The sequence below is a fragment of the Carcharhinus amblyrhynchos genome, chromosome 5 (assembly GCF_965287045.1).
Source record: "Carcharhinus amblyrhynchos chromosome 5, sCarAmb.v2.hapA, whole genome shotgun sequence".
Lineage (NCBI taxonomy): Eukaryota > Metazoa > Chordata > Chondrichthyes > Carcharhiniformes > Carcharhinidae > Carcharhinus > Carcharhinus amblyrhynchos.
Genome location: NC_137328.1, coordinates 91,463,768 through 91,489,902, shown reverse-complemented (window position 1 = coordinate 91,489,902; position 26,135 = coordinate 91,463,768). Strand labels below are relative to the sequence as shown.

Here is a 26,135-nt window from a genome sequence, read left to right as displayed (position 1 = left end):
TGCTGCAACTTTATAAGACCCTTGTCAGACCCCACTTGGAGTACTGTGCGCAGTTCTGGTCACCTCACTACAAGAAGGATGTGGAAGCTTTGAGAGGGTGCAGAGGAGATTTACAAGGATGCTGCCTGGATTGGGAGGCATGCCTTATGAGGATAGATTGAGTGAGCTAGGTCTTTTCTCCCTGGAGAGACGAAGGATGAGAGGTGACCTGATAGAGGTTTATAAGATGTTGAGAGATATAGATAGGGTGGATTCTCAGAGGCTATTTCCCAGCACTGAAATGGTTGCTACAAGAGGACACAGGTTTAAGGTGCTGGGGAGTAGGTACAGAGGAGATGTCGGGGTAAGGTTTTCACTCAGAGGGTGGTGAGTGAGTGGAATCGGCTGCCGTCGGTGGTAGGGGAGGCGAACTCGTTGGGGTCTTTTAAGAGACTTCTGGATGAGTACATGGGATTTAATGGGATTGAGGGTTATAGATCAGCCTGGTAGGTAGGGATATGATCGGCACAAGTTGTGGGCCGAAGGGCCTGTTTGTGCTGTAGTGTTCTATGTTCTATTACTAAAATCTCTCAGTTGTCAGACCAGGCAACCACCCAAGAGGTAACCATAAGATCTCCAGTGGAAGACATAAAATAGAATGATCAGCAGTTGGAGGACCCTCACCCTCTGGCCCCGATGATGGTACAGCAGGTCAAGATTGCAAACACTGTGCACAAACTGCAACTTTCAGCCAACATGCCAAAGCCATGAGAGATGCTGGAACCTGATAGCAGCCTTCCATGGCCAACAATGAAAAACAGCCGTAGCTATATCACTAAATCTTATTCTCTTCACAGAAATGCTCTTCCTCAGCCACAGAGAATCTTGAAATGACCCACACAATAGAAGAAGAGAAAGAAGTGATAAGGAGACAAGCAGAATGTTTGTCCACCCCACAAGGACGAGTTGAGAATAGCAGCAACCACCAATCAATGCAACAACCAAACCAACTAAGTGCAGTTCAATGCCAAGAAATAGAAGGAAACTTGAAGAGGGGGAGATGGGGTAGTCACTACATAGTAATAGTGATAATATAGTAATAACAATGTCAATGTATGGGAGCGATAACAATGTAATAATACACAAAGTAAACTAGCATAACTCCAAATATATGGATAAAGACTGGGGGTGGTATTATATAATGGTCTGACACAGATAGGGATAATGTAGGACTGAGTACAATTTGACCCACACGGTGATATAAGGAGGTACAAGACCTAGTCCCAGGGTCAGTGTGGTGTTAAGCAGAGACATACATAGATCTAAGCATAAAGTTTAAAGTTTATTTATTAGTCACCAGTAGGCTTACATTAACACTGCAATGAAGTTACTGTGAAAATCCCCTAGTTACCACCCTCCAGTGCCTGTTTGGGTACAGTGAGGGAGAATTTAGCACGGCAATGCACTTAACCAGCACGTCTCTCAGGCTGTGAGAGGAAACTGGAGCACTTGGAGGAAACCCATTCAGACATGGGGAGAACGTGCAGACTCCAAATAGACAATGACCCAATCCAGGGATTGAAGTTGGGTCTCTGGTGCTGTGAGGTAGCAGTGCTAACCGCAGTGCCATGGGTTGGCCTCCATGGAGATAGCTCCTTGTTTGAACCCTTTATTGTACACGTGTTAATATTTCTAGACTTACAGTTAATCTACAAAAGACTACAGAGTCTTTAAGACAGAGCATTTTTTTTTACAAACAACACACAACAGAGATGGCCTTTGTAATCCTCTGGCAGTTTTTTTGTTTTTTTTGATTTCTAAAATCTCTTTTGTTTAGTGCCAAAAAGAACTTGCTCACATTCCATCACAGTTAAAGTTGATCCTATATTTTCCACTTATCAGATGCTTAAAAAACTACAGTGTATTTCAAGTGATTTTCATTTGATATTTTAGGATGATCCACAGGTGAAAAATACATTACAGGGCCTGAACAAGCAAGGTCATTAAAAGAATCCTTCATTGGTCATTATGAGCTTCACACTCAAATACCACTCACACACTTTGAACATTTGAAATATGCTGTCAGACTGTATTCAAGGTCTTACTTTGCATTAGGCTGTCGGCAGTTGATCGTTCTGCGAGTATCCATGGTTTCAAAGTGCCTCTTGTATCTTTTACAATATAAGTTACTTGCGTCTCTCAATAAGCGTCTTTTTTTTTGTAGGTATGTTTTTGCAGATGTCCATTTATAAGGCTTTTATTGAGTGTGCGCTTTTAATAACTTCACCCCATCTACCAACTTCATTAGTACAGGAAAGATGGACTCACATTTCAAATATATCTACTGAATTCATACATCAATAAAATCATATGGATGCAGAGTTGCTTGCTAACTTTCTAATGCACCACTACTTGCAAAATCCTATCCGCTTGCACTCATGCCCCTTAAAGCTGTCTGCTGTGTTAGGCTAAGCTTATGGGCTGAGGCAATGTACCAAAGCTAGAATCTATCCCAAATGAACTTGATGCTGAGCTCTCGATGGAGGAGACTTCTCTCCCAAATTCCTTAAATGTATCCCAAGGGACGACTCAACCAAAGGAATAAGTATTTCTTTGATCAACTTGAAAGAATCAGTCTGTATAGGTTCTTAAATGAAGCAAACCATTTCAGAATGCAGAAGCAATATTTTTGCGGGGGGGAGCATGAATGGATGAGGTGCGATTGGGGGTTGTGTGGCATGATGGAAAAAAACAAAGGGGAGGAGCGCCACAAACATGTTCAACATGGGGACACATGTAAATACAGACACTTGTACTCCAGATTTATCAATCAGTTTCCTGACAAAATTATTCATCATTGGCTCATGTAACAGCATTCTAAAAACAAACTGTGCCAAGGATGTGCTTGCTATCCAAGTGAATATGTCTTAATTTGTATCTTAACACAGGCTGTGACCAGCAGTTTAGGATGAGATTAAAGTGAGTGGCCACTAATAGCCAGAAAGCGTATTTTAATTGGTAAGACTATTTAACTGGCTCTAATCAAAGTGGATTAAAGTACACTTGAGCAGAACAGCACATGCAAGATTGTCAGGTAACAGGTAATAGCACATTCAAAAGAAATGACCACTGTGCACACAGCATATAGCAATAGCCCACCTGCTGTTGTCGACTCCTCTCCATCTGCAGCTGTTGGCATTAAATATAGAGTCAGTAAATGGACAGAAATGATCAAAACACAGTACAGCTGTCAGCTAACATATTCATGCATTGATATTTGCAACATTTCATCATCTGTGGCTGCTTCCAATCTAAAAAACATTCAAACACTATTGCAAATATTTAAAGTTAGTCGTACTAATACAAGTTCAATGTTAACAGCAGCACACACCAATCTTCAGTCAATGTTCTGAACATATTAAATAACCATACCACTATTACAGCACACTTGCAAGCTCTGTTTCTAAAATCAAGGGTGTTTTCCCTCAGTTTATTAGCATTTCATTTCAAATGGCTCTAACTGCAGCTGCAGGTATTTGGATAGAAGATTTGTTTTAGGAAAATGTGAACTTGTCCATTTTGTCAGAGAATTGAAAACCAGCACATCATTTAAATGGGGAGGTATTGCAAAGCATTGAGATATAGAGGGATCTGGGTACCCTGGTACATGAATCCCAAAAAGTTAGTACATAAGAGATTAGGAAGTCAAGTAGGATGTTGCTGTTTCTTGCAAGGGGAATGGAACATAAATGTGGGAGTGTTTGGCTAAAATTGTAGAGGGCAAAACCACATGTGGAATATTGTGTATAGATTGGGTCTCCTTATTTGAAGAAGGATATAAATGAGCTAGAAACAGTTCAGAGAAGGATTACTTGACTGATACTAGGGATGGGGGAGGGGTAGGGGAGGGGTGGTGTTATCTTATGAGGGAAGGTCGGACAGGTTGGGCTATTATCTATTGAACATTTGAAAGATGAGAGGCGATCTTACTGAAACATGTAAGAAATTTCACAACACCAGGTTAAAATCCAACAGGTTTGTTTGGTAGCACAAGCTTTCAGAGCACTGCTCCTTCATCAGGTAAGTGGAGTTGGGCTCTCAAACAGAGCATATATGGACAAAGACTCAATTGCCTTGCCTATATATGCCCTGTTTGTGAACCCAACTCTCCGCTTACCTGGTGAAGGAACAGCACCCTGAAAGCTCGTGCTACCAAATAAACCTGTTGGATTTCAACCTGGTGTTGTGAGATTTCTTACTGTGTCACCCCAGTCCAACACCGGCATCTTCATGACATTAAACATTGTTAGGTTAGGTTGATTGGCCATGCAAAATTTACCCTAGTGTCAGGTGGGTTAGCAAGATAAATATGTGCGGTTATGGGAATAGGTCCTGGGTGGGTTTGTGGTCAGGGTAGACTCGATGGGCTGAATGGCATCCTGAAGGGATTCTACGATTCTATGATTTTATCCTGAGCAGATCTGACAGGGTGGATCTGAAAGGAACATATTTAAAAACTAGGGAACATATTTAAAAACAAGTGATCTCCCATTCAAGATAGAGATGGGGAGAAATGTTTCCTCTCAGGGAGCTGCGAGTTTTAAGCACTGTCTTTCGCACTGGGTGGTGGAGCCAAGGTTGAATATTTTTATGGCAGAGCTAGATAGATTCTTGACTAACAAGGGGAACCAAAGGTGATCGGGGTTAGGCAGAATGTGGACTTGAGGCCACAATCAGATCAGCCATGATCTTATTGAGTGACAGAGTGGTTCAAAGGCCTGAATAGCCTTCCCTCCTGCTCTTAGTTCGTATGTTTGTATGTTCATATGTAAATATGGTTTGACATTAATGGGGCTATGGCAGAGATGATGGGAAAATGTGATGATGTCTACCGCCAGTACTATGCATGCTGTCATTGTCTGCCCCAAGGAAACACTTAAGAAGAGGGGCCTATTCTGTCACTTCCAGTCCAGTTATCTTTGCTCTACATAATTATCTGATGAAAAGTGGTGACAGGATCAGTAAGGCACCAAACCATTTTCTGATAGAGGCACCGGCGCTGATTAAAGGCTTCCTCGCGCTCTTTAATTAGCAAATACACATGTTGTAGGCCATGCTCTTAAGTGAGGCCAGTGAAGATTTGGCTGAAATTGTGCATCAGATCTCATGATGCGCTTGGAGATCCCTTCCCTCCCTCCGCCATGGACATTGAGAGCGCCCCCCCCACCCAGACTTCATCAACGATCTATTACCTCACCCCCTCCCTGAAACGGATCACCGGCATCAGGGCAATGAAGTCCTCGCAATGGGTCCCCCTTCATGACCTCTGACATGATACCCCCATCATAACCCCCAACATAGTCTCCTTAATGCTCCATCCCTGCACCCCCCCCCGCACTGCACCCCTGCATGACCTTCTTGCATAGCCCTCTCTCAACCTCCCTCTCTTCACAGCCTGCTCTGTCATAGCCCCACTCAGGCCCCACCCCCTTGGCATTGCCCCTGGCACATGGGCAGTGCCCAACCAGATGGGCATTACCCAGCCCTGTCCCTGACTAACCCGGGCTTCAATAGCTTTCAAGCCCCCCTAGTGTGGCCATCCCGCCTGATCTCCGCTGTTGGAGACCAGTAGTGATTCTCACCGGTCTCGTGGCATGCCTGAAGTTTGGAAGATCCCAGAAGCTGGGAGAATCTTACGTTAAATTGCCCATGCATAAGTAAATGCTACTTTAAATATGCTAACTGGCTTTGCACTCTTTCTGAGCACAATCTAGTTTGCACCACTGGAAAGGGACAGAGATGACTGCAAACTGTTTGGCTCCTGAGGTGAAACTGATTTTTAGGCCTGCAGGCTATTCTTCAGGATTGGCATGATCTGCAGCAGGCCTGAAGAGGTCGGAAAATTCTTCCCAATGTTTCCCTTTATGGGTGAGACCAAAACTAAGGGATACAGTTTAAAAATAAGGGGACAGAGATGAGCAGAATTTCTATCCCTCACAAGGTAGTCAGTCTGGGAGCTCTCCTCCTGAGAGTGGTAGAGAATATTTTTAAGCCAGAGGTAGATAGATTCTTGATTAACAAGGGAATCAAAGGGGATTGGGGGTAGGCAATATAGTGACATTGAGACTACAGTCAAATCAGCCAAGATATAATTGAATAGTGGAGTAGGTTTGAGGAGCCACATGGCCTATTACTGCTCCTGGTTTGTATGTTTTTATGAATGAGAGTACAGCATAGTTGTCCCAAATGGAGTCACAGTGACTATGTTACTGGATTAGTAATCCAAAGGCTTGGATTGATTTTTCTACCACAACAATTGGGACATTTGATTTCAATCAATTCAATAGATTCAGAACAAAAATCTAAGGTCAGAAATGGTAACCATCAAAGTACCAGAATTGTTTTCTGTTTAGAGTGGGGGGTGCACTCTATTGACTTTTAAGAAACATTACCAGCCCAACTATAATAGGTCAGACTCTCCACTCCATTTTACGGTAAACAATCAGCAAAGGGGATCCATCTGCCTGATAAGAAACTGAACCATATCCTTTGGCCATAGCTACTGCATTCAGCAGTTTAATGTCACCAGTCCCAGTAGTATATGGTAAAGCTGAGACCTAAAGTTCATTGCCCTACAGCCAAGTCATTTTGGACTACTATTGGGGCTCCATTCCAACTTGAACCAGTTCTATTAAATGACATGGTAGCGTACAATGGCACCTATTTTGTCTGTGGAGATAATGCCTATCCTTGACTTCCCTGGGACAGGTCTGGATCTTGCTATCTAGCGTATGTGGTCCCCTATGTCCAACATTATGGCTCCCTACATCTCCACCCCAAGACATACCTGTTGAGATCTAAATGGGCCATAACTGAGGCTGAATAATTTTGGATGATAGCCTTTCCTGCCTATGGGACAGCAAAGGCGGCTCGAGAGCTGATCAATATGGCATCAACTCTTGGGAAAATAGCTAACGATACTGCAGATGGATTAAAGGATGTAAGCACCGCTATCTCTGAAATTTCAGCTGAAGTCATAGCTATACGGACGGTGGCACTCCAAAGTCAAATGGCTTTAGATTACTTGTTGGCAGCTATCGGAGGCACCTGCGCCTTCATAGGCTCTGAGTGCTGTACATACATTCCAGACTCCTCTGATAATATCACTGATTTAGCTGAGCATATTAAAAAGATGGCTGACAAAATTAGAATCGAGGGGCAGAACTTTAAGGACTACAAACCCCCTGGCTGGTGACCCTTTGGTAACCTCTTTGGGGACTGGGGAGGAATGCTAATGCATTTGGGACTCATTATTCTGGTGGCTTGCTTATTATTGTTCTTGCTACAATGTGTTTGTCAATGCCTGGCCTATAACAGAGCCCAAACTCTAAAGGTTAAAGTTATCATGAAATGATAAAAGGAGGAAATGCGATATTAAGGGGTTAACGTCGCATGCAACTAAGAACTTTTGAGTTGATTTCAAAATGACAAGCTTAAGACATCTGTGATTAACAGATTTACCCTTTAACAGTTCTCTTTCTTTCAACACAACAATATTATTACTTTAGACATGGTTAACCTGACTAGAACAAAGGGTGCCTTGTGATTAGCTATATTGTATCAGATCACATGTGATCTGAAGGATTGTAAAAGCTACATAAAGGAGGACTGTCCCATTGTTCAGCGTGTCTTTGCTACCTGACTCCCAGTACTGAGTGGAAGTTACATAGCAAAGGCTTGCCAGCTTGCATATATAAGAAGAATAAAGAACTTTTGAATTGGACAGCGGTTAGTGTTTGCCTTTGTATCAGGGACAGAAGAGTCTCACGAAAAATGAACTCAACTTTAGGAATAGGAAATATGCTAGTGACACCCATATCCCACCAATGAATGTTTTTTTACAAAAAGAGCTGGCACAAGTACAACAGGGGGAATTTTCCCGTCCCACCCACCACGGGAATTGTAGTGGGGGTGGTGGGCAGACCGTGCAAAAGGTCTGTTGACCTCTGGTGGGATTTTCTGGTTTTGGGGCGAGCACGGCTAGAAAATCCCACCCAATGGGTTGAGTGGCCTCCTTCTCATAGAATCTACATGCAAAAGGAGGCCATTGAGTCTGCACTGGCAACAATCCCACCCAAGTCCTGTCCTATCCCCGTAACCCCACATATGTATTCTCCTCATCCCTCTGACATTAAGGGGCAATTTATTATGGCCAATCAATCTAACCCACACAGATTTGATCTGTGCGTATCATTTGATGATTCTGAAATGTGAGAAGAAGTTTCTACAACTCTTGGTTATATCCAAGTCACTTCAAATTTGGACATTTTTCTTACATTAAAACAGAAATTTCTAGCTGTATATCTAAAATTGAAATTCCAAAACCTCCATTTAAATTTAATCAAATGTAACCTTTGCGCATATGGAAAAAAATGGAGATTTTACTTAGCATTTAGAGTGCTTGTGTAATGACCATGTTCTGTGCCACAGTCATATTCCTGATTATTTTGAAGGAATATCATAAGCCACAAACTTACTATTCATTTCCTGAAATTGTAGAATCAGAACACTACAGCACACAAGGAGGTTATTTGGCCCATCGAGTCTGCAGCAGCCTTTCTGAAACATAACTGAGTTAATCCTCTTCCCTAGTTCATTCCCCATACTTCTGCAATTTTTACTCAAGTATTTATCCAATTCTGTCTTGAAAGCTACGATTGAATCTATAACCACCACCCTATTAAGTAGCACATTCCGAACTTTAAGCACTCATTGCATAAAATACATTTTCCTTACATCGCCTCTTTCCCCAATCACCTTGTTATCTACCCTTGAGCCACTGAGAAGAATTTCTCTGAATTTATTCTATCTAAATATTCATGATTCCAAACATCCCTATCAAAGCCCCTTTTAGCCTTCTCTGCTCTAAGGAGAACAAGCCAAGCATCTCCAGCATAGTCAAATAACTATAATCCTCATCCCTGGTACCTCTCTCGTCAATCTCTCCTGCATCTTCCCCAAGGCGCTGACATTCTTCCTAAAGTGCAGTGCCCGGTATAGAATACAATACCTCAACTGGGACCAAAACTAATGTTTTACCTTAGGTTTAGTAGACCTTCCTGGCTTTTGTTCCCTATGGGAAAGCAATGTGAGTTATATAAGGCAATGCTGTGTGCCTCATATTTAATCGGCATCTCAAATTTAACCCTGGCCCACTGACTTTCCTACATCTCAGCAGCTAAAGGAAAGTGGTGTCAGCAGGATCTAGGAGTTAGCAGCCTTTCCACTTGCCTACTGCATCCAATCTATCTGCTTCACTGACAATTGGACGTCTGCACTGACCCTATTGGTCTGCTCCCCAGGGTCTCCAAACTCCTCTGTCAACCTGACATGTTTGCTCTGTTCCTGCGCTCTAATTTCCTCTGATCCCAGCTTTCCGGAGCTGTTTGGCTCCAAAATCCAACTGGTTTGTCCTGTCTCCCTGTATCTTTTTGATTTTCGTCTCTCTCCACCCAACCCTAGCCTGCAGCCTTCCTCATCTTCTCCATCCCCTGAACTCCACTTCCCTCTCCTCCCCAGTACAGTCTCCCTGATCACCTCCGACTTTTCTCTATTTCTCAACTAGGACTTGGTTTCAAGCAACAAGCAGCCAGCCATTCAATCTGGTGAGTTGATGCGGGGAAACAGAAACAAAACGTGTGAATTGTATTTTGCCATCAAATTAGGCAGGGCCTCTGGGAAACCAATCAAACGAGACTGCTGCCCCCTCTCCTGCTGTAAATTAATGTCTAATCCAGTCCCCATATTTATAAATTCCAGGATTCTATTGTTAAATTAATTCTCTGTTGACCTGTTCTTCAAAATTATCTGCATAGATAAAGCCAGCTTTGAAACTGTATGAATCAGCATGTAAAAATAAGTCTCATTTTAACTGGTCAGCAGACAGGAGCAGAATATCATGGGTAAGAAACCTTCAGCCAGGCGCAAGGAAGTGCCCAAAGCTTTCTTGTCATACATAGAGGAACACACCTGCTTATGGCAGCAGGGCAGGTGAATAAACTAAATCGTAGAATCCCTACAGTACAGAAGGAGGCCATTTGGCCCATTGAGTCTGTACTGACCACAATCCCACCTAGACCCAATTCCCATAACCCTCATTTACCCTGCAAACCCTCCTGACACTAGGGTCAACTTAGTATGGCCAATCCACCTTTCAGTCCAATCTTTGGATTGTGGGAGGAAACTGGAGCACCCAAAGGAAACCCATGTAGACACGGCAAGAATGTGCAAACTCCATACAGACAGTGACCTGAGCTGGGAATTGAACCTGGATCCATGGCGTTCTGAAACAGCAGTACCAACTACTGTGTCACCGTACCGCAAGTGGTTAAGAAAGGATATGGTATATTTGCTTTTATTAGCTGAGGCATAGAATTTAAGAGCAGGATAGTTATGCCGGAGCTGTATGAAATGTTGGTTAGACAGCAGCTAGAGTAAAGTGTGTGGTCCTGGAATCCACACGATAGAAGGGGTGTGACAGCATTGGAAAGAGCGCAGAGGAGATTTACCAGGATGTTGCCTGAGCTGGAGAATTTTAGTTATGAAGAAAGATTGGATAGATTGGGATTGCTTTCCTTGGAACAGAGAAGACTGAGGGGGACATGGCTGAGATGTATACAATTATGAGGGGCAGAAATAGAGTAAACAGGAAGAAACCTTTCCCCTTGATGGAGGGATCAATGACCAGGGGCCATAGATTTAAGGTGAGGGGCAGGAGGTTTAGAGGGGATGTGAGGAAACGTTTTTTCACCCAGAAGGTGCTGCGCACCTAGAACTCATTGCCTGAAAGGGTGGTGGAGACAGAGATCATCGTAACACTTAAGAAGTATTTAGATACGCACTTGTGGTGCTAATGCTTAAAAGGCTATGGGCCAAGTGCTGGAACATGGGATTAGAATAGTTAGCTGGTTGATTTTGACATGGGCAGAGGCAATGGGCTGAAGAGTCTTTTCTGTGCTGAAATGCTCTATGGCTCCATGACAGTAAGAATAAATGATACACTGGTCTGATCAGACACTCCCAAGTGATGTCTCCAGTACTAGTCACTGAGACAATCGGCAACACAATTGACCATTGCAAGAAATTTAATAATTGCAATAATTTGAGGTATATGTTACCAGGAAAGACTTGGATTTGATTTATTATTGTCACATGTATTAGGATACAGTGAAAAGTATTGTTTCTTACGTGCTATATAGACAAAACATGCCCTTCATAGAGTACATAGGGGCGACGAAAAGGAGAGAGAGCATAATGTGGTGTTACAATCATAGCTAGGGTGTACAGAAAGGTCAGCTTAATATAAGATATTCAAAAGCCTGATGGCAGCTGGAGAAATTTAGGATTTTCAGCCAGGGAGGAAAACATTTAAGAAGTGATCTTACAAAATACTCTACAAACATAAAATGCTGGAAAAACTCAGCATCTGCGAAGAAAGAAAAAATGCTCTGAGGAGGAGTCATGCCGACTTGAAACGCTAGTTCTATTTTCCCCCTCCAGTGACGCTAGTCCTGCTGAGTTTTTCCAGCATTTTCTAATTTTATTTCAGATTTCCAGCGTCCACAGTACCTTGCTTTTCTTATGACATGTTGTTTAAAGTAGCAAATGGCTTGGAAAAGGCAAATCAAGAAATTATTTTGAATTCAATGAAAGCAATTATCAGGAGTGGTGTTTAACAGGAGGCCGAATCAATATTGCCTATTTTACACAAAGTCAAAATTGTCCTCAGAAAGTGAAGATTCTGTATTAGTTCAATAACTATTTGGATACTGCAGTGAGGGAAAGTTGAGGGCATTGTGCTTTGGTGACTAAGATAGGACTAAAATGGCATGCCTATCGATATGTTCTCCATACTGACCTCAGATAAACAAGGGCCTCTTTAGGCTTTGTGACCATTGGTAGCAAGGTGACAGGATCAATGACTGCAACCAGGGGATGGATTTTTGCAGGATGTCTCCCTCACTGCTGGAATAACATTTATAATAATTCAACAGAAAACTCATTTACATGTGTAAATGGAGTTTGCAATTAGGAGTTACAAGACCTCCCAGAGGAAATTTGTCCTCCGGATCCTTTTGGAAAGAACTATTTTCATTTTTACCCACATTTATAATGCAGTGATCAACGCAATAGTTTATTGAATTTGTAATTAAATCTAAAGCACATGTTGACTATGCATATGCTTGAATTGAATACAACTTTAATCAGCTTGAAGTCCTTTTCAACTCAAAATGCTCTCTAGGTTATTTTTCAGCTGTAAAATATTATTCTGAAACTCTGGATCTGATGGATTACCCCGTCGCGGTGCCAAATGCATGCTGGTTTGCAGTACTGAAAAGACAGTAAACCTGATTCTTTTCCCATCCAGTGTTGTACAGAGAAGAGTGCGGGGGTTAATTTTGACTTTGTGCTTAGTGTGAAACTAGTGTTGGCAAATACACAGTCTGTTTTAGCATCCCAGAGAAATTTATTATCATGAAAGTAAAAATCCATTCCATTGGGAAAAATGGAAGAGACACAAAGTGGGCTGCCAATTCATTATCTATCGCCTGTTGTATAAGGTCAGAATTGCTCAATGGGTAAAAATATCTATTTACATAGAGGGCTAGTCATGGTATGATGCAAGTGATCTCACTGACTGAACTCGCACAGCCGTTGCCACCAGATAGACGTGATTTATAATAATTATTCTTCTGTGCAAGCTTCCATCCACACAGTGGGTTGTCTGAAGGAGTACTTGCACAGCTGACAGGAACTTAAGGGCCACACGGTCACCTGGCAGATGAGAGGAGGATTTAAAGCAGCTACATTCCTGCAAAATGCAACATTCTTGAGAGGAATAAAAGACTTGGGTTCTGTGGTTCCCAATGCATTTCGTCACTGGTGGGTTTTCCCCACACTCTGGATCTGTTGTAGACTAATTGGTAGTGATTAACCAGCATAATTAGTCATCAGCTGCATTATTATTATGCCATAAAACTGAAAAGATGATGGAAAGCAAACCAGGCAGACCTAGAGCAGCACACTGGTTAGCACTTCTGCCTCACAGTGCCATGGGCCTGGGTTCGATTCCCAGCTTGGGTCACTGTGTCGAGTTTACACCGTTCTCCTTGCGTCCGCGTGGGTTTTCTCCGGGTGCTCCAGTTTACTCCCACACTCCCACTGAGATATGCAGTTAGGTAGATTGGCCACGCTAAATTGCCCCTCAGTGTCGGGGGTTAGTAGGGTAAATAAGTAGAATTATGAGGATAGCACCTGGGTGCGAGTGTGGTTGGTGCAGACTCGATGGGTCGAATGGCCTCCTTCTACACTGTAGGGACTCTATGACCTGTTGCTTCATCCAGCAATCCCTATAATCCTGAAACGGAAACTTTCAACCATCCATGTTCGTGTGAATGGATATGGGGTGAATGAGATCAAAGATTATGGGGAAAAAGCAGGATTAGGCTATTTAGTTGGATGATCAGTGATAATTGTAACAAATGGCACAGCAGGCTCAAATGGCCTCCTGTTTTTATGTTTTTATGATACTGTACTTGAAGTCATACTGGGTGAAGTGAGAGAAAGGAGAGGCTGTCTTGCTTGACAAGAAGACCGCCATGGGTATGGTGGGTGGTGGTGGGGAAAGGGCATTGGTGAACGGTATGACTGGGGGAGGTAATGGAAACTGAGCTACTGAAAACCAGGTTTTGCTGATAATTCCAGTCCGAATGCATTTCTCAGTTATTTCCACCTCTTTTTCCCATCTCACCATAGTAGAATGCACATTAGCTTCTACACAATGGAGAGAAAGGAAACATAGAAAGGAACAAAGAACTCTGAGGAGAAAAGTGAAAGAGAAAGGGGGCGAATGAACAAAAGAACAGATGCACTGAGAAACAGCAACACAAAAACAGTAGAGACGGGGGCTGAGCAGCCACATTCTGCGAGTTGTGTTTTGTTGTGCCGATATAAATCTTAAGTATGCATGCACACACTAATAATATTGTCATTGGCCTTCGTTTGACCCTAGTGTCAGGGGATTAACAGGGTAAATATGTGGAGTCACGGGAATAGGATTGTGGTCAGTGAAGACTCAATAGGCCGAATGGCCTCCTTCTGCACGGTAGGGATTCTATGTGCATGGGGAATCAACACTAAGCATCACCTTCAGATGAAGCAGGGTTAGAGGAAGGGGGGTTATACACGTCTTGTAAATATAATTCAGTTTTTATTTATGTAATACGTTGACTTTATATTAATCATTGTTAACTTACAAAATTCACAGCAGTCATGATTAACGAGACACTACTGTGGGAGTTATGTTTTTTTAAAATAGTAATTGAGGGAAAATGGTTAAAAGCAGTTTGAGAATTTGTATTGAAAATCTACAGATGAAAAGCTGATTTTTGTAAAAAAAAAAGCTGCCATTTGGTACTAAAGCTGATTAACTCATGTTCTCAATGGAAGGAGATCAACTGTCCTTCGAGCAGCATCTGTAAGGAGAGAAAAGAGCTGACGTTTTGAGTCCAGATGACTCTTCTGGACTCAAAACGTCAGCTCTTGGGTCACCCCTGGACTTGAAATGTCATCTCTTTTTGCTCCTTACAGATGCTGCCAGACCTGCTGAAATTTTCCATCATTTTCTTTTTTGGTTTCAGATTCCAACGTCCGCATTAATTTGCTTTTATTTTTTGACCAACTGTCCTTGCACAGCCTGGTTTATTTTGCCTGATCCAGACAGGCAACCACACAATTCACCTTATCTGTCCTCTGATGGAGCCTAGTAACTCACTCAAACTGGCAATTGAAGGCAGACTTCTGAGAATTCTGTTTTTTTTTAAAATAATTGGCTGGAGCGTTGAAGTTTCCTGACGATATAGGATAGAAATAAATAGGTGTGACACTGAGGCATTGCAGCACTACTACAGGCTAGAGACTGTAACTACAGCCTGACAAGTTAACAGGCAGTTCCCATTACAAATATGAAAGTTGACACAAGAGTGTGACAAAAACATGACAACAGGAACAAAGGTTCTGTGTGACACAATATTAGTATCTCTCTTGTCACTTTCCTGATGGGAAGTCAGAGGAACTGAGCCATGCCCTGAAAAAGTATTTAACATGAAAGCAGAATCCATTTACTGTAATACTGCACAAATTTTATATTAAATAGAAACATTAAATGCAATGTATTTGATTTTTTTTAAAAAAATCAATAAAAATGGGGCTTGATGGACACTTAATCTATAATTCTGGTGAATTTTCAAATTACTTAAAGCAACAGCTACTTAATTGAACGCGGTCCATATAAATTTGTAAATTATTCCTTTCTCATAAAATGTAGTTCCACAAAATATATAAGTGGACCACAATTTATTCATAAAATTAAAGGAGCGAATACAAAATGGTTCCCGGTAGGCATTAATGAAATTGAGCCTGTGAGCATTATTAATTATGCAATAGGCAGGGGTACAGGAAGAATATTTTTAATCAATAATGTTTTCAGCTGTAGGCGGGACAAGGACTGAGTGGGAATATTTATAAACACATTTATATTGCAGCCAGGACTGGGTCAGGAAATATTTTCAAATGAGTTTCTATTCCAGATAGAAACAAGATCTGAGACTGAGGTTGCATTGGGAAGGTCTTACAGATGACAGCAAAGCCTAAGGGGAAGGAATAAGTCAGGAATATTTTCACTGTTTTTGTTTTAAATAGGAGCTGGGAATTTTTCTGTACGATGCTCAGCACAGATTACGCCCACGTTTCAGAAGTAGGTCCACATGAGAAGGCCAACACATTTCTTCATCCTAATTTTTAGGAGAGGGGCTATATCAGAGTGCATGGACAGCCAGGAAATTAGTCTGAACTCTGTTGCTTTTATCCCTCTAACAGCACCACTACCTTGTAAATATGCCTCCTGGCCCCCAACATATTCATTTACATTCATTCACATCTCCAACATCTGACTGCAGCTCCATGGATGTTCATTGTCCCCTGGTTCCCTTAACATTCCCGCTACCAGTGCACTATTTTCTTTTATCTATTGTCCTCTCCGTAACATAATTATTCATGACCCCGTAATATCTCCCTCCCTTGCCTACATTACCTAAAATTTCCTATTCTTCACCTTCATTGCTTCACCTGCAAGGTATCTTTAACTGTTCTCATATCTCCATTTCATCTTCAACATTCACCTCTGCGTATCTGCCTGCTTAGCATTTTCCCCAATTCATTACCTCTCAGATATGTATGTATATACATATACTATATACGCTTTTGAGTCATTTCAGTACAACAAATAACCATTTGGGCGAAAAGCATGTTAGGCATTGCTTGCTTCCAGGCATGGGACATAAGGGAGGGAGGGGCAGGGATTGTGGGTTCATCAGTAACTGAGGATGGGTCAGGGAAATGCTGACAGGTTGAAGACAAGAAAAAAATGGTGTCAGGCTTAAAGGCTGTAAGGGTAGAGCAACTTTGAATTGGGCCTGGAAGACAGGATGGCAAGACAGACCGAAAAAATAAAAAGCAAATGAAATATATAGTTGTTAAAAAATAAAATTGCTAAAAGGGATAAAAATTAAAGACATTTTTTGAAAGATTCTGGCCAAAGTCCGGAAGATCTTCAAGATGGCTACCCAGTGGCAGAGCATGTTTGTACATGGAAAATGAAAAACACGACAGCAATCACCTAGTGACCACAAATGCATATTTAACATAGGCATGGGAATTTACTGTGGGGAAAAAAAAATGTCAAAGGCCCAGATTGTTCATCCCTTCCCATTGATGGGATCTTCTGGTCGCACCGAAGTGAACCCCTCATGGTGGGAAGTGAGAAGTGTAGACGGAGTCAATGATCGGGAGGCTGGTTTGTGTGATGGACTGGGCTTCATGGGTGTTTTTCTGGATGGCGATCAGTGGCTAGTGGTATGCCTCACGGATCAGTGTTGGGACCACAATTGTTTACGATTTACATAGATGATTTGGAGTTGGGGACTAAGTGTAAATTCGCAGATGACACTAAAATGGGTGGCAGAGCAAAGTGTGCAGAGAACGCTGAAAGTCTGCAAAGGGATATAGATAGTCTGAGTGAGTGGGCAAGGATCTGGCAGATGGAGTACAATGTGAGGTCATCCATTTTAGTAGGAATAACAGCAAAATGGGCTACTATTTAAATGGTAAAATAACTGCAGTATGCTGCTGTGCAGAGGGACCTGGCTGCCCTTGTGCAGGAATCTCAAGAAGTTGGTTTGTAGGTGCAGCAGGTAATTAAGAAGGCAAATGGAATTTTGTCCTTCATTGCTAGAGGAATGGAGTTTAAAAACAGTGTGATTATGTTGCAGCTGTATAAGGTGCAGGTCAGGCCACACTTGAAGTACTGTGTACAGTTTTGGTTCCTTACTTGAGAACGGACAGACTGGAGGGGGTGAAGAGGAGATTTACTAGATTGATTCCAGAGTTGAGAAGGTTGGCTTGTGAGGAGAAACTGAGTAGAGTGGGGCTATACTCATTGGAATTCAGGAGAATGAGTGGAGATCTTAAGAACATAAGAACATAAGAACATAAGAAATAGGAGCAGGAGTAGGCCATCTGGCCCTTCGAGCCTGCCCCGCCATTCAATAAGATCATGGCTGATCTGTCGTGGCTCAGTTCCACTTTCCCGCCCTCTCCCCATAACCCTTAATCCCCTCTCTTATCAAAAACCCATCAACCCGCTTCTTAAAAATATTTAGCGAGGCAGCCTCCACCACTTCTTATAGAAGCATATAAGATTATGAAGAGAATAGATAAGATAGAAGCAGGGAAGTTGTTTCCACTGGCAGGTGAAACTAGAACTAGGGGCCATAGCCTCAAAATAAGGGGAAGCAGATTTAGGACTGAGTTGAGGAGGAACTTCTTTCACACAAAGGTTGCGAATCTGTGGAATTCCCTGTCTAGTGAAGCAGTTGAGGCTACCTCATTGAACGTTTTTAAGGCAAGGATGGATAAATTTTTAAACAGTAAAGGAATTAAGGTTTATGGTGAATGGGTGGAAAAGTGGAGCTGAGTCCACAAAAATATCAGCCATGATCTTATTGAACAGCAGAGCAGACTCGAGGGGCCAGATGACCTAATTGTGCTCCTAGTTCTTATGTTCTTATGTTCATTCACAACCTTTTGTAGTTTCCTACAAAGCCTTGATCAAAGCAGGAGCCAAGCCAAGCTGTGATGCATCCAGGAAGGATGCTTCCTGTGGTGCATGGTGCATGTTCTTATGTCATCAAGGAGGAAATAGCGAGGCATCTTGAGGGGAATTGCTTGATAGAGCAGACGCAGCACGGTTTTGTTAAGGGGAAGTCGTGTCTGACAAATTTACTTGAGTTCTATGAGGATGTGTCTAGGGCGGTGGATAGAGGAGAACAGGTGGATGTGGTCTTTCTTGATTTTCAGAAGGTGTTTGACAAGGTGCCTCACAAGAGGTTATTGCAGAAGGTCAGGGGGCATGGAGTTGGGGGTTGGGTGTTAGTGTGGATAGAGGACTGGTTGTCAAATAGGAGGCAGAGAGTGGGGGTCAATGGGTGCTATTCGGATTGGCGGATGGTGACTAGTGGAGTGCCCCAGGGGTCGGTGCTGGGGCCTCAGCTATTTACCATTTATATAGATGATCTGGAGGAGGGAACCGAGTGTATGGTGTTGAAATTTGCTGATGACACCAAGATTGGTGGAAAGGCAAATTGTGCGGAGGGTGGTGAGAGTCTACAGAAGGATCTAGATAGGCTGGGCGAATGGGCCAGGAACTGGCAAATGGAATTTAATGTTGGCAAGTGCGAGGTGGTCCACTTTGGTAGGAATAATGGTAGGAAGGACTAATACTTACGTGGAGAAAAACTACAGCAGGCGACAGTGCAGAGGGACCTCGGGGTCCTTGTGCATGAGTCGCAAAAACCCAGCTTGCAGGTGCAGCAGGTGGTCACGAAGGCGAATGGGATGCCGGCCTTCATAGCGAGGGGGATTGAATATAAAAGTAGGGAGGTCTTGCTGAGGCTATATAGGGCATTGGTGAGGCCGCAGCTGGAGTACTGTGTGCAGTTTTGGGCGCCGTACTTACGCAAGGATATTTTGGCCTTGGAGGGAGTGCAGAGGAGGTTTACTAGGCTGATGCCGGAGTTGAGGGGGTTGAGCTATGAGGAGAGGCTGAATAAACTAGGCTTGTACTCATTAGAGTTTAGAAGAATGAGGGGAGATCTCATTGAGACGTATAAGATGATGAATGGGTGGAGAGACTTTTCCCGCTCAGAAAGGACAGTAGGACTAGGGGGCACAGCCTCAAGATAAAGGGGGGGCGGTTTAGAACGGAGTTGAGGAAAAACTTCTTCACTCAAAGGGTGGTGAATCTCTGGAATTCTCTGCCCGTTGAAGTGGTGGAGGCTACCTCTCTAAATATTTTTAAGAAGCGGGTTGATGGGTTTTTGATAAGAGAGGGGATTAGGGGTTAAGGGGAGAGGGCGGGAATGTGGAACTGAGCAACGACAGATCAGCCATGACCTTATTGAATGGCAGGGCAGGCTCGAAGGGCCAGGTGGCCTACTCTTGCTCCTATTTCTTATGTTCTTATGTTCTTAAAAATTGGTGAGAGTCATAGCGGACATGCCAAATTTCCTTAGTCTCCTGAGGGAGTAGATTTGTTGGTGAGCTTTCTTAACCATAGCATCAGCATGAAAGGACCAGGTTGTTGGTGATCTGGACATCTAAAAACTTGAAGTTGTCCACCATTTCCACTTGATCCCCATTGATGTAGACAGGATATGCCCTCCACTGTGCTTCCTGAAGTCGATGACTATCCCCTTTATTTTACTGACATTGAGGGAGAGATTATTGTCATTGCATCAATTCACCAGATTCTCTATCTTTTTCCTGTAACCTGTCTTGTCATTGTTTGAGATCCAACCAACTATGGTGGTGTCATCGGCAAACTTGAAAATCGAGTTGGAGGGGAATTTAGCCACACATTCCTTGGTGTATGACCATTTTCCACAACACTGAATATTTGAATTCTTCCAATCAAGTTTCTGCCCCTGTTGGACCGAAGCAACTTACATCAAAGTAAAAACGGCATCCTATGTGACTGCCACAAAGGTGAATTTTCTGAGTTAAATGTGTTCAGATGGTTTTTGATTTCACATGGAGTGAATCAAATTGGCTGAAAATGGGGGGAATGCAGGAGGTCGCCATCCACTTGACCCTGATGGCTGAAGATGGTTGCAAATGTTTCAGCTTTGTCTTTTGCACTGATTATTGCAGGTGGGGTTTTTTGAGTCTTCCTTTCTGTTTATTTGTTTAATTGTCCACCACAATTCATGACTTGACATGATAGGATTGCAGAGCTTTGATCTATTCTTTTTATTGTGAGTCACTTAACTCTATCGTATGCAGTTTCTGCTGTTTTGCACGCACAATGTCCTATGTTGTAGCTTTGCAAGGTGTGGCAGCACATTTTTAGGCATGTCAGCTGCTACACCTCATTGAATCAGCTTGGCTTAATGGTGAGTAGAGTGAGGGATATGCCAGACCATAACATTAAAGATTATATGTAATTCTGCTGTTGACAACTGCTCACATCACCCTCATGGTCAAGTTTAGAGCTGCTTGATATATTCAGAATTTATCCCATTTAACATGATGGTGGCTTTCTTCAGTGTGAATAACATTTTTGGTCTCCACACAGACTTTGCGATGGTCAACCCTACCATATGCCGTGGAGAGAGGCACTGGCGACAGGTAGATTGATGAGTACAAGCTCAAGTAGGTTTTTCCCCTTTGTTGGTTTCCTTGCAACCTGTTGCAGGCCCAGTCTGGGAGATATAGCCTTCAGCGCTCAGATAGTTTGGTCAGTAATGGTAGTACTCAACATTGCAGTCCCCCACTCAGAATACAATCCATGCTCTTACGAACACCAGAGCTTATTCCAAGGGGTTTTAATTTGGTGGAGTAAGGATTCATTAGCTGAGGGATGGTAGATGGTGATAATCAGCTGAAGGTGCCACGAATCTTCATGGGGTCAAGAGTCAATGTTGAGGATTCCCACTGCTCCTCCATGGCCTGTCCTGTCGATGGGACAGGACATATCCAAGGATGGTCATGGAGGAGTTGGGACGTTGGTTATCAGGTATGATCCTGTGAGTATGACTTTAGCTGCTGTTTGAGTAATCTGCAAGACAGCTCTCCAAATTTTGGCACAAGATGTTAGCAAGAAAGCTTTGCAGAGTAAACTGGGCAGGGTGTGTCTTTGTCAGTCCTGGTTCCTGGCTCAATGTCAGATGGGTTTGTCTGGGTTTTTTTATGCTTTTCAGCTTTCTGTCATGGTTTGATAGAACTTAGAGGCTTGCTGGGCCCTTTTCAAGGGCACTTAAGGTTCAACCACATTGCTATGGGTCTGGAGTCACGTGTATGCCAGACTCTGCAAGGTAACAGATTTCCCTCGCTAAAATACATCAATAAATCAGATGGGTTTTTAAGAGCAATCCAGCAGTTTTGTGGTTACCATTATTGACACTAGCTTTTTATTCCTTGGGGGAATTTGAATGCGTGTCACCGAAGCATTAGTCTGGGCCTCTGAGTTGCTCACCCAGTAAATTAACACTGCACTATGAATATTGATAGCTGTATTAAAATAACTCTATTTTTATAAAAAAACAGGGAGCGAGATGAGTGCAACTAAAATGAGGGTTAGCAGTCACTCTGCAGTGTGTTTTTGCAGACAGTTATACAACAATATTGGCAAGTGTCAGAGAACAAAATAAATCCCAACCCTTTTGGCTTGGGAACAGAATTAGAAAAGGCAATGGAATGAAAGTAATAGTTCCAGAAAAAAAAGTATACAAATGGTAATCAAAATCAATGCAAAATCTTTAAAATTAAAATGAATTGTTTATATCTTGCATACTGTTTTAAACATTACTTATTTTTTCCACCTAGAGCACTTGAAGTTCAAAGGTTACTTCACAAGGTTTCACCAGAAGAGAACTCCTTGGGCAGAATTTTACCGATCCGCCCCACTGATCAATGGGCAGAGGAGCTGGTAAAATCATGCGAGAGCCAAGAAACCAGGATCATGCCCAATTTCTTGGCTCTTGTGATTTGATGACAGCTGTATTTCTGATGTGGTCAGATACTCACCGGAAATGGGTGAGATGCTGAATAAATTATTTAAATGTATGAGAATGTTAATTTACATGTGTTTAGTGAGCTCAGCACTCAATCTTCTGGACTCACTTGCCTTTACGGCCTTGCCGGGAAAGGTTCTCTCGGTGAGGAAAATGCCAGTTCTCCATAAACAATGAACAGTCCTGTTGCCCTCACCAGTGGAACCGGAGACCTTTGAAGCTCCCTGGGGAGGCCAAAGACAAGTTGGGGGCGAGGGGGGGGGGGGGGGTGACCCTTGGGCAGTGCCTGGCACTGCCAACCTGGCATCTGGATAATGTCCAGTGGGCACTTTGGGTCTACCAACTCAGCAGTGCTAGGGTGTAGGGCCTACAGGGTGGGACCTGAAGGGATGGGGCCTATGGAGGCAAGGCTGACTGAGGGCCTATGGGGGTGGGGCCTGTAGGGGAGGGGCTGAAGGAGGTGGAGCCTGAACAGGGCAGGGCCTGAAGGGGTGGGCCTGTGGGGAAGGGTCTGAAGGGGGAGGGCATGAAGGGGGTAGCCTAATCGGGAGAGGGGGGATGCTGTGACTCTACAATGGGATTGGATGGGGGGGAGGTGGGGCATGATCAGTTTGGGTGGTGGGGGCTAGATATTTATATGTTATGGAGCTCACGATTGGCCGCAGGCTGCTACAATTGTGCTGGGGGTGGGGGGCGGTGGTTTGGTTCAGACTGGCTCCAGCAGCAGGTGCCTGACAGCTCTCTCTTTCTCTGCCAGACCCCATTGCTGAAATTACGCATGTGCAGCATTAGAAGTCCACACATATGCAGCAGCTCCCTCTACAGGCTGGCTGACAAAATAAGTCTAGCTCACTGCCTGCAGCAGCTAGAAACAGTTTAGCCCACAATTTCAAATGACTAAGTGCATGGCACAAGATGTGAAAACCCACCCAACAAACAGATCAGGAATTTTCCCATTCTCATGCTAGCTGGACACTTAGAATCAATCTCATGAAATTCCACCCTTTATATGCATTCCAAAAATTCACGGATAACATGGTGACATGGTGGTTAGCATTGCTCCCTCACAGTACCAGGGACCTGGGGTCAATTCCAGCTTCAGGTAATGAATTGCCTGTGGGAAGTTTGCACTTTATCCTCATGCACATTGTCCTCATGTCTGTGTGGGTTTCCTCCAGGTACTGCGGGTTCCTCCCTCAGTCCAAAGATGTGCAGGTTAGGTTGATTGGTAATGCTAAATTGCCCCTTAGTGTCCGGGAGATTAGCAGGTTAAATGCAAAGAACAAAGGGCAAAGAAAATTATAGCACAGGAACAGGCCCTTCGGCCTTCCAAGCCTGCACTGACCATGCAGCCCGACTGAACTAACCGCAACCCCCGCTCCCTTCTGGGGACCATATCCCTCTATTCCCATCCTATTCATGTATTTATCCAGACGCTCCTTAAACATTGTACCTGCTTCCACTACCTCTCCTGGCAGCGAGTTCCGGGCATCCACCATCCTTTGTGTAAAAAAAACTCACCACATACCTCTCCTTTAAAACCTTGCCCCTGACACCTTAAACCTATGCCTCCTAGTAATTGACTCTCCCACCCTGGGAAAAAGCTTCTGACTATCCACTCTGTCCATAACCCTCATAATCTTGTGACTTCTACTAACCCTTCTAATCTTGTGCCCCCCTCAACTTCCGTTGTTCCAGTGTGAACAAACCAAGTGTCTCCAACCTCTCCTCATAGGTAATCCCTTCCATACCAGGCAACATCCTGGTAAATCTTTTCTGTACCCTCTCCAATGCCCCCACATTTTTCTGGTAGTGTGACAACCAGAACTGAAAACTATATTCCCAGTGCAGCCTAACTAAGGCCCTATAAAACTGCAAATTGACTTGCCAATTTTTAAACTCAGTGCCCCAGCTGATGAAGACAGGCATGCCGTATGCCTTCTTGACTATCTTCTCCACATGCGTTGCCACTTTTAGTAACTGTGTACTGGCACGCTCAGTTCCCTTTGCCTATCAATACTCTTAAAGGTTCTGCCATTTACTGTATACTTCCTATCTGTATTAGACCTTCCAAAATGCATTACCTCACATTTGTGCCATCTCTCTGCCCAAGCCTCCAACCAATTTATATGCTGCTGTATCCTCTGATGGTTCTCACCACTATCCGCAAATCCATCAACCTTTGTGTCATCCACAAGCTCACTAAGAAACGCACCCTTCCACTGCTACCCTCTGTCTTCTGTATCCACCTTGCCAGCTCATCTCTGATCCCATGCAACTTCACTTTCTGCACCACTCTAACATGAAGGACCTTGTCAAAGGCCTCACTGAAGTTCATGTAGACAACATCCAGTGCCCTACCCTCATCAACATCTTTTCACTTCCTTGAAAAACTCTATCAAGTTAGTGAGACATGACCTCCCCTTCACAAAACCATGTTGCCTCTCCCTACTATGTCCACTTATTTCCAAGTGGGAGTAAATCTTGTCTCGAAGAATCCGCTCCAATAATTTCCCTACCAGTGACGTAAGGCTCACCGGCCTGTAAATACTTGGGTTATTCTTTCTACCTTTCTTGAACAAAGGAACAACATTGGCTACTCTCCAATTTTCTGGGACCTCCCTGTAGCCAGTAAGGATACAAACATTTCTCTCAAGGCCCCATGAATTTCCTCCTTTGCCTCTCTCAGTATTCTGGGGTATATCCCATCAGACCCTGGGGATTTGTCTACCTTAATGTTTCTCAAGAATCCCAATACCTCCTCCTTTTTGATCTCAACATGACTCAAATTATCTTTCCCAGAGACATTCTTTCCCAGATTCATCATCCCCCAGGTTCTTCTCTTTGATGAATACTGACACAAAGTACTCATTTAGTACCTCACCCATTTCCTCTGTCTCCATGCATAGATTCCTTCCCCTGTCCTTGAGTGGGCCAACCCTCTCCCTGGCTATCCTCTTGCTCTTTAGATATGTATAAAAAACCTTGGGGTTTTCCTTAATCTTGCTGGCCAATGATCTTTGTGACCCCTTTTAGCCATCCTTACTCCTTGCTTAAGTTTCTTGTTACTTTCCTTGTATTCCACACTTGCTTTGTGTGTTCCAAACCTTGACAAATGCTTTCTTTTTTTTCTTTGACTAGGCTCACAATATCTCTCAATATCTAAGGTTCCCAAAACTTGCCATACTTATCCTTACAGGAATATGATGGTCCTGAATCCCAGTCACTTGAAAGCCTCCCACATGCCAGATGTTGATTTGTCCTCGAACATCTGCCCCCAATCTACGTTCTTCAGTTTCTGCCTAATATTGTTGTAATTAGCCTTCCCCCAGTTTAGCACCTTAACTTGAGGACTACACCTTTCTTTATCCATCAGCACCTTAATGCTTATTGAATTGTGGTCACTGTTCCCAAACTGCTCCCCTACTGAAAGGTTGACCAGCTGGCTGGGCTCATTCTCCAATATCAGCTCCAGTATGCTCCCTTTCCTAGTTGGACTGTCTACATAATGTTTCAAGAAGCTCTCCTGGATGCTCCTTACAAAAACTTTGTGCCATTCACGCCCCTAGCACTGAGTCCCAGTCAAAACAAGGAAATTAAAATCTCTCACAACAACCCTGTTACTTTCACACCTTGCCAAAATCTGCCTATGTGGGATTATGGGGATAAGGCTCCAGTGGAATTGTTGTTGGTGCAGGCCTAATGAGCCAAATGGTGTCCTTCTGCACTATAGGGATTCTATGATTCTCTGAACTCAACCAGGACATCAAGTTCTCTCCAGCATCTAGATTAAATGGCTGCCAAAATGGCTCAAGTCAGATTTTGTGAGCACGGGTGGTTCCTTTAGTTTGCAATATTCATGCTAATCATGCTAAAACTCAAATACTGAGCAGTATTTCTTTCAATAACAAATGAGTTATTAAGAATAATAATGCCCTATTTCCGTAGCAGCATTAATTTAACAAACAG

At 43.2% G+C, this 26,135-nt stretch overlaps 1 protein-coding gene across 5 annotated transcripts in view; it reads right to left on the bottom strand.

Annotated features, from left to right (window-relative positions):
* Window positions 1-26,135, bottom strand: part of LOC145343177 (EGF-like repeat and discoidin I-like domain-containing protein 3) — a 239,480-nt gene that overhangs the window by 141,937 nt on the left and 71,408 nt on the right. For 3 of the 5 annotated variants that reach the window (XM_080189170.1, XM_080189172.1, XM_080189173.1), the window contains one exon: window positions 3,139-3,168. The exons of the other annotated variants lie outside the window; for them this stretch is intronic. In XM_080189170.1, coding sequence (XP_080045296.1) covers window positions 3,139-3,168 — 30 coding nt within the window. The remainder of the gene's footprint in view (window positions 1-3,138; window positions 3,169-26,135) is intronic. 5 annotated transcript variants of the gene reach the window in all.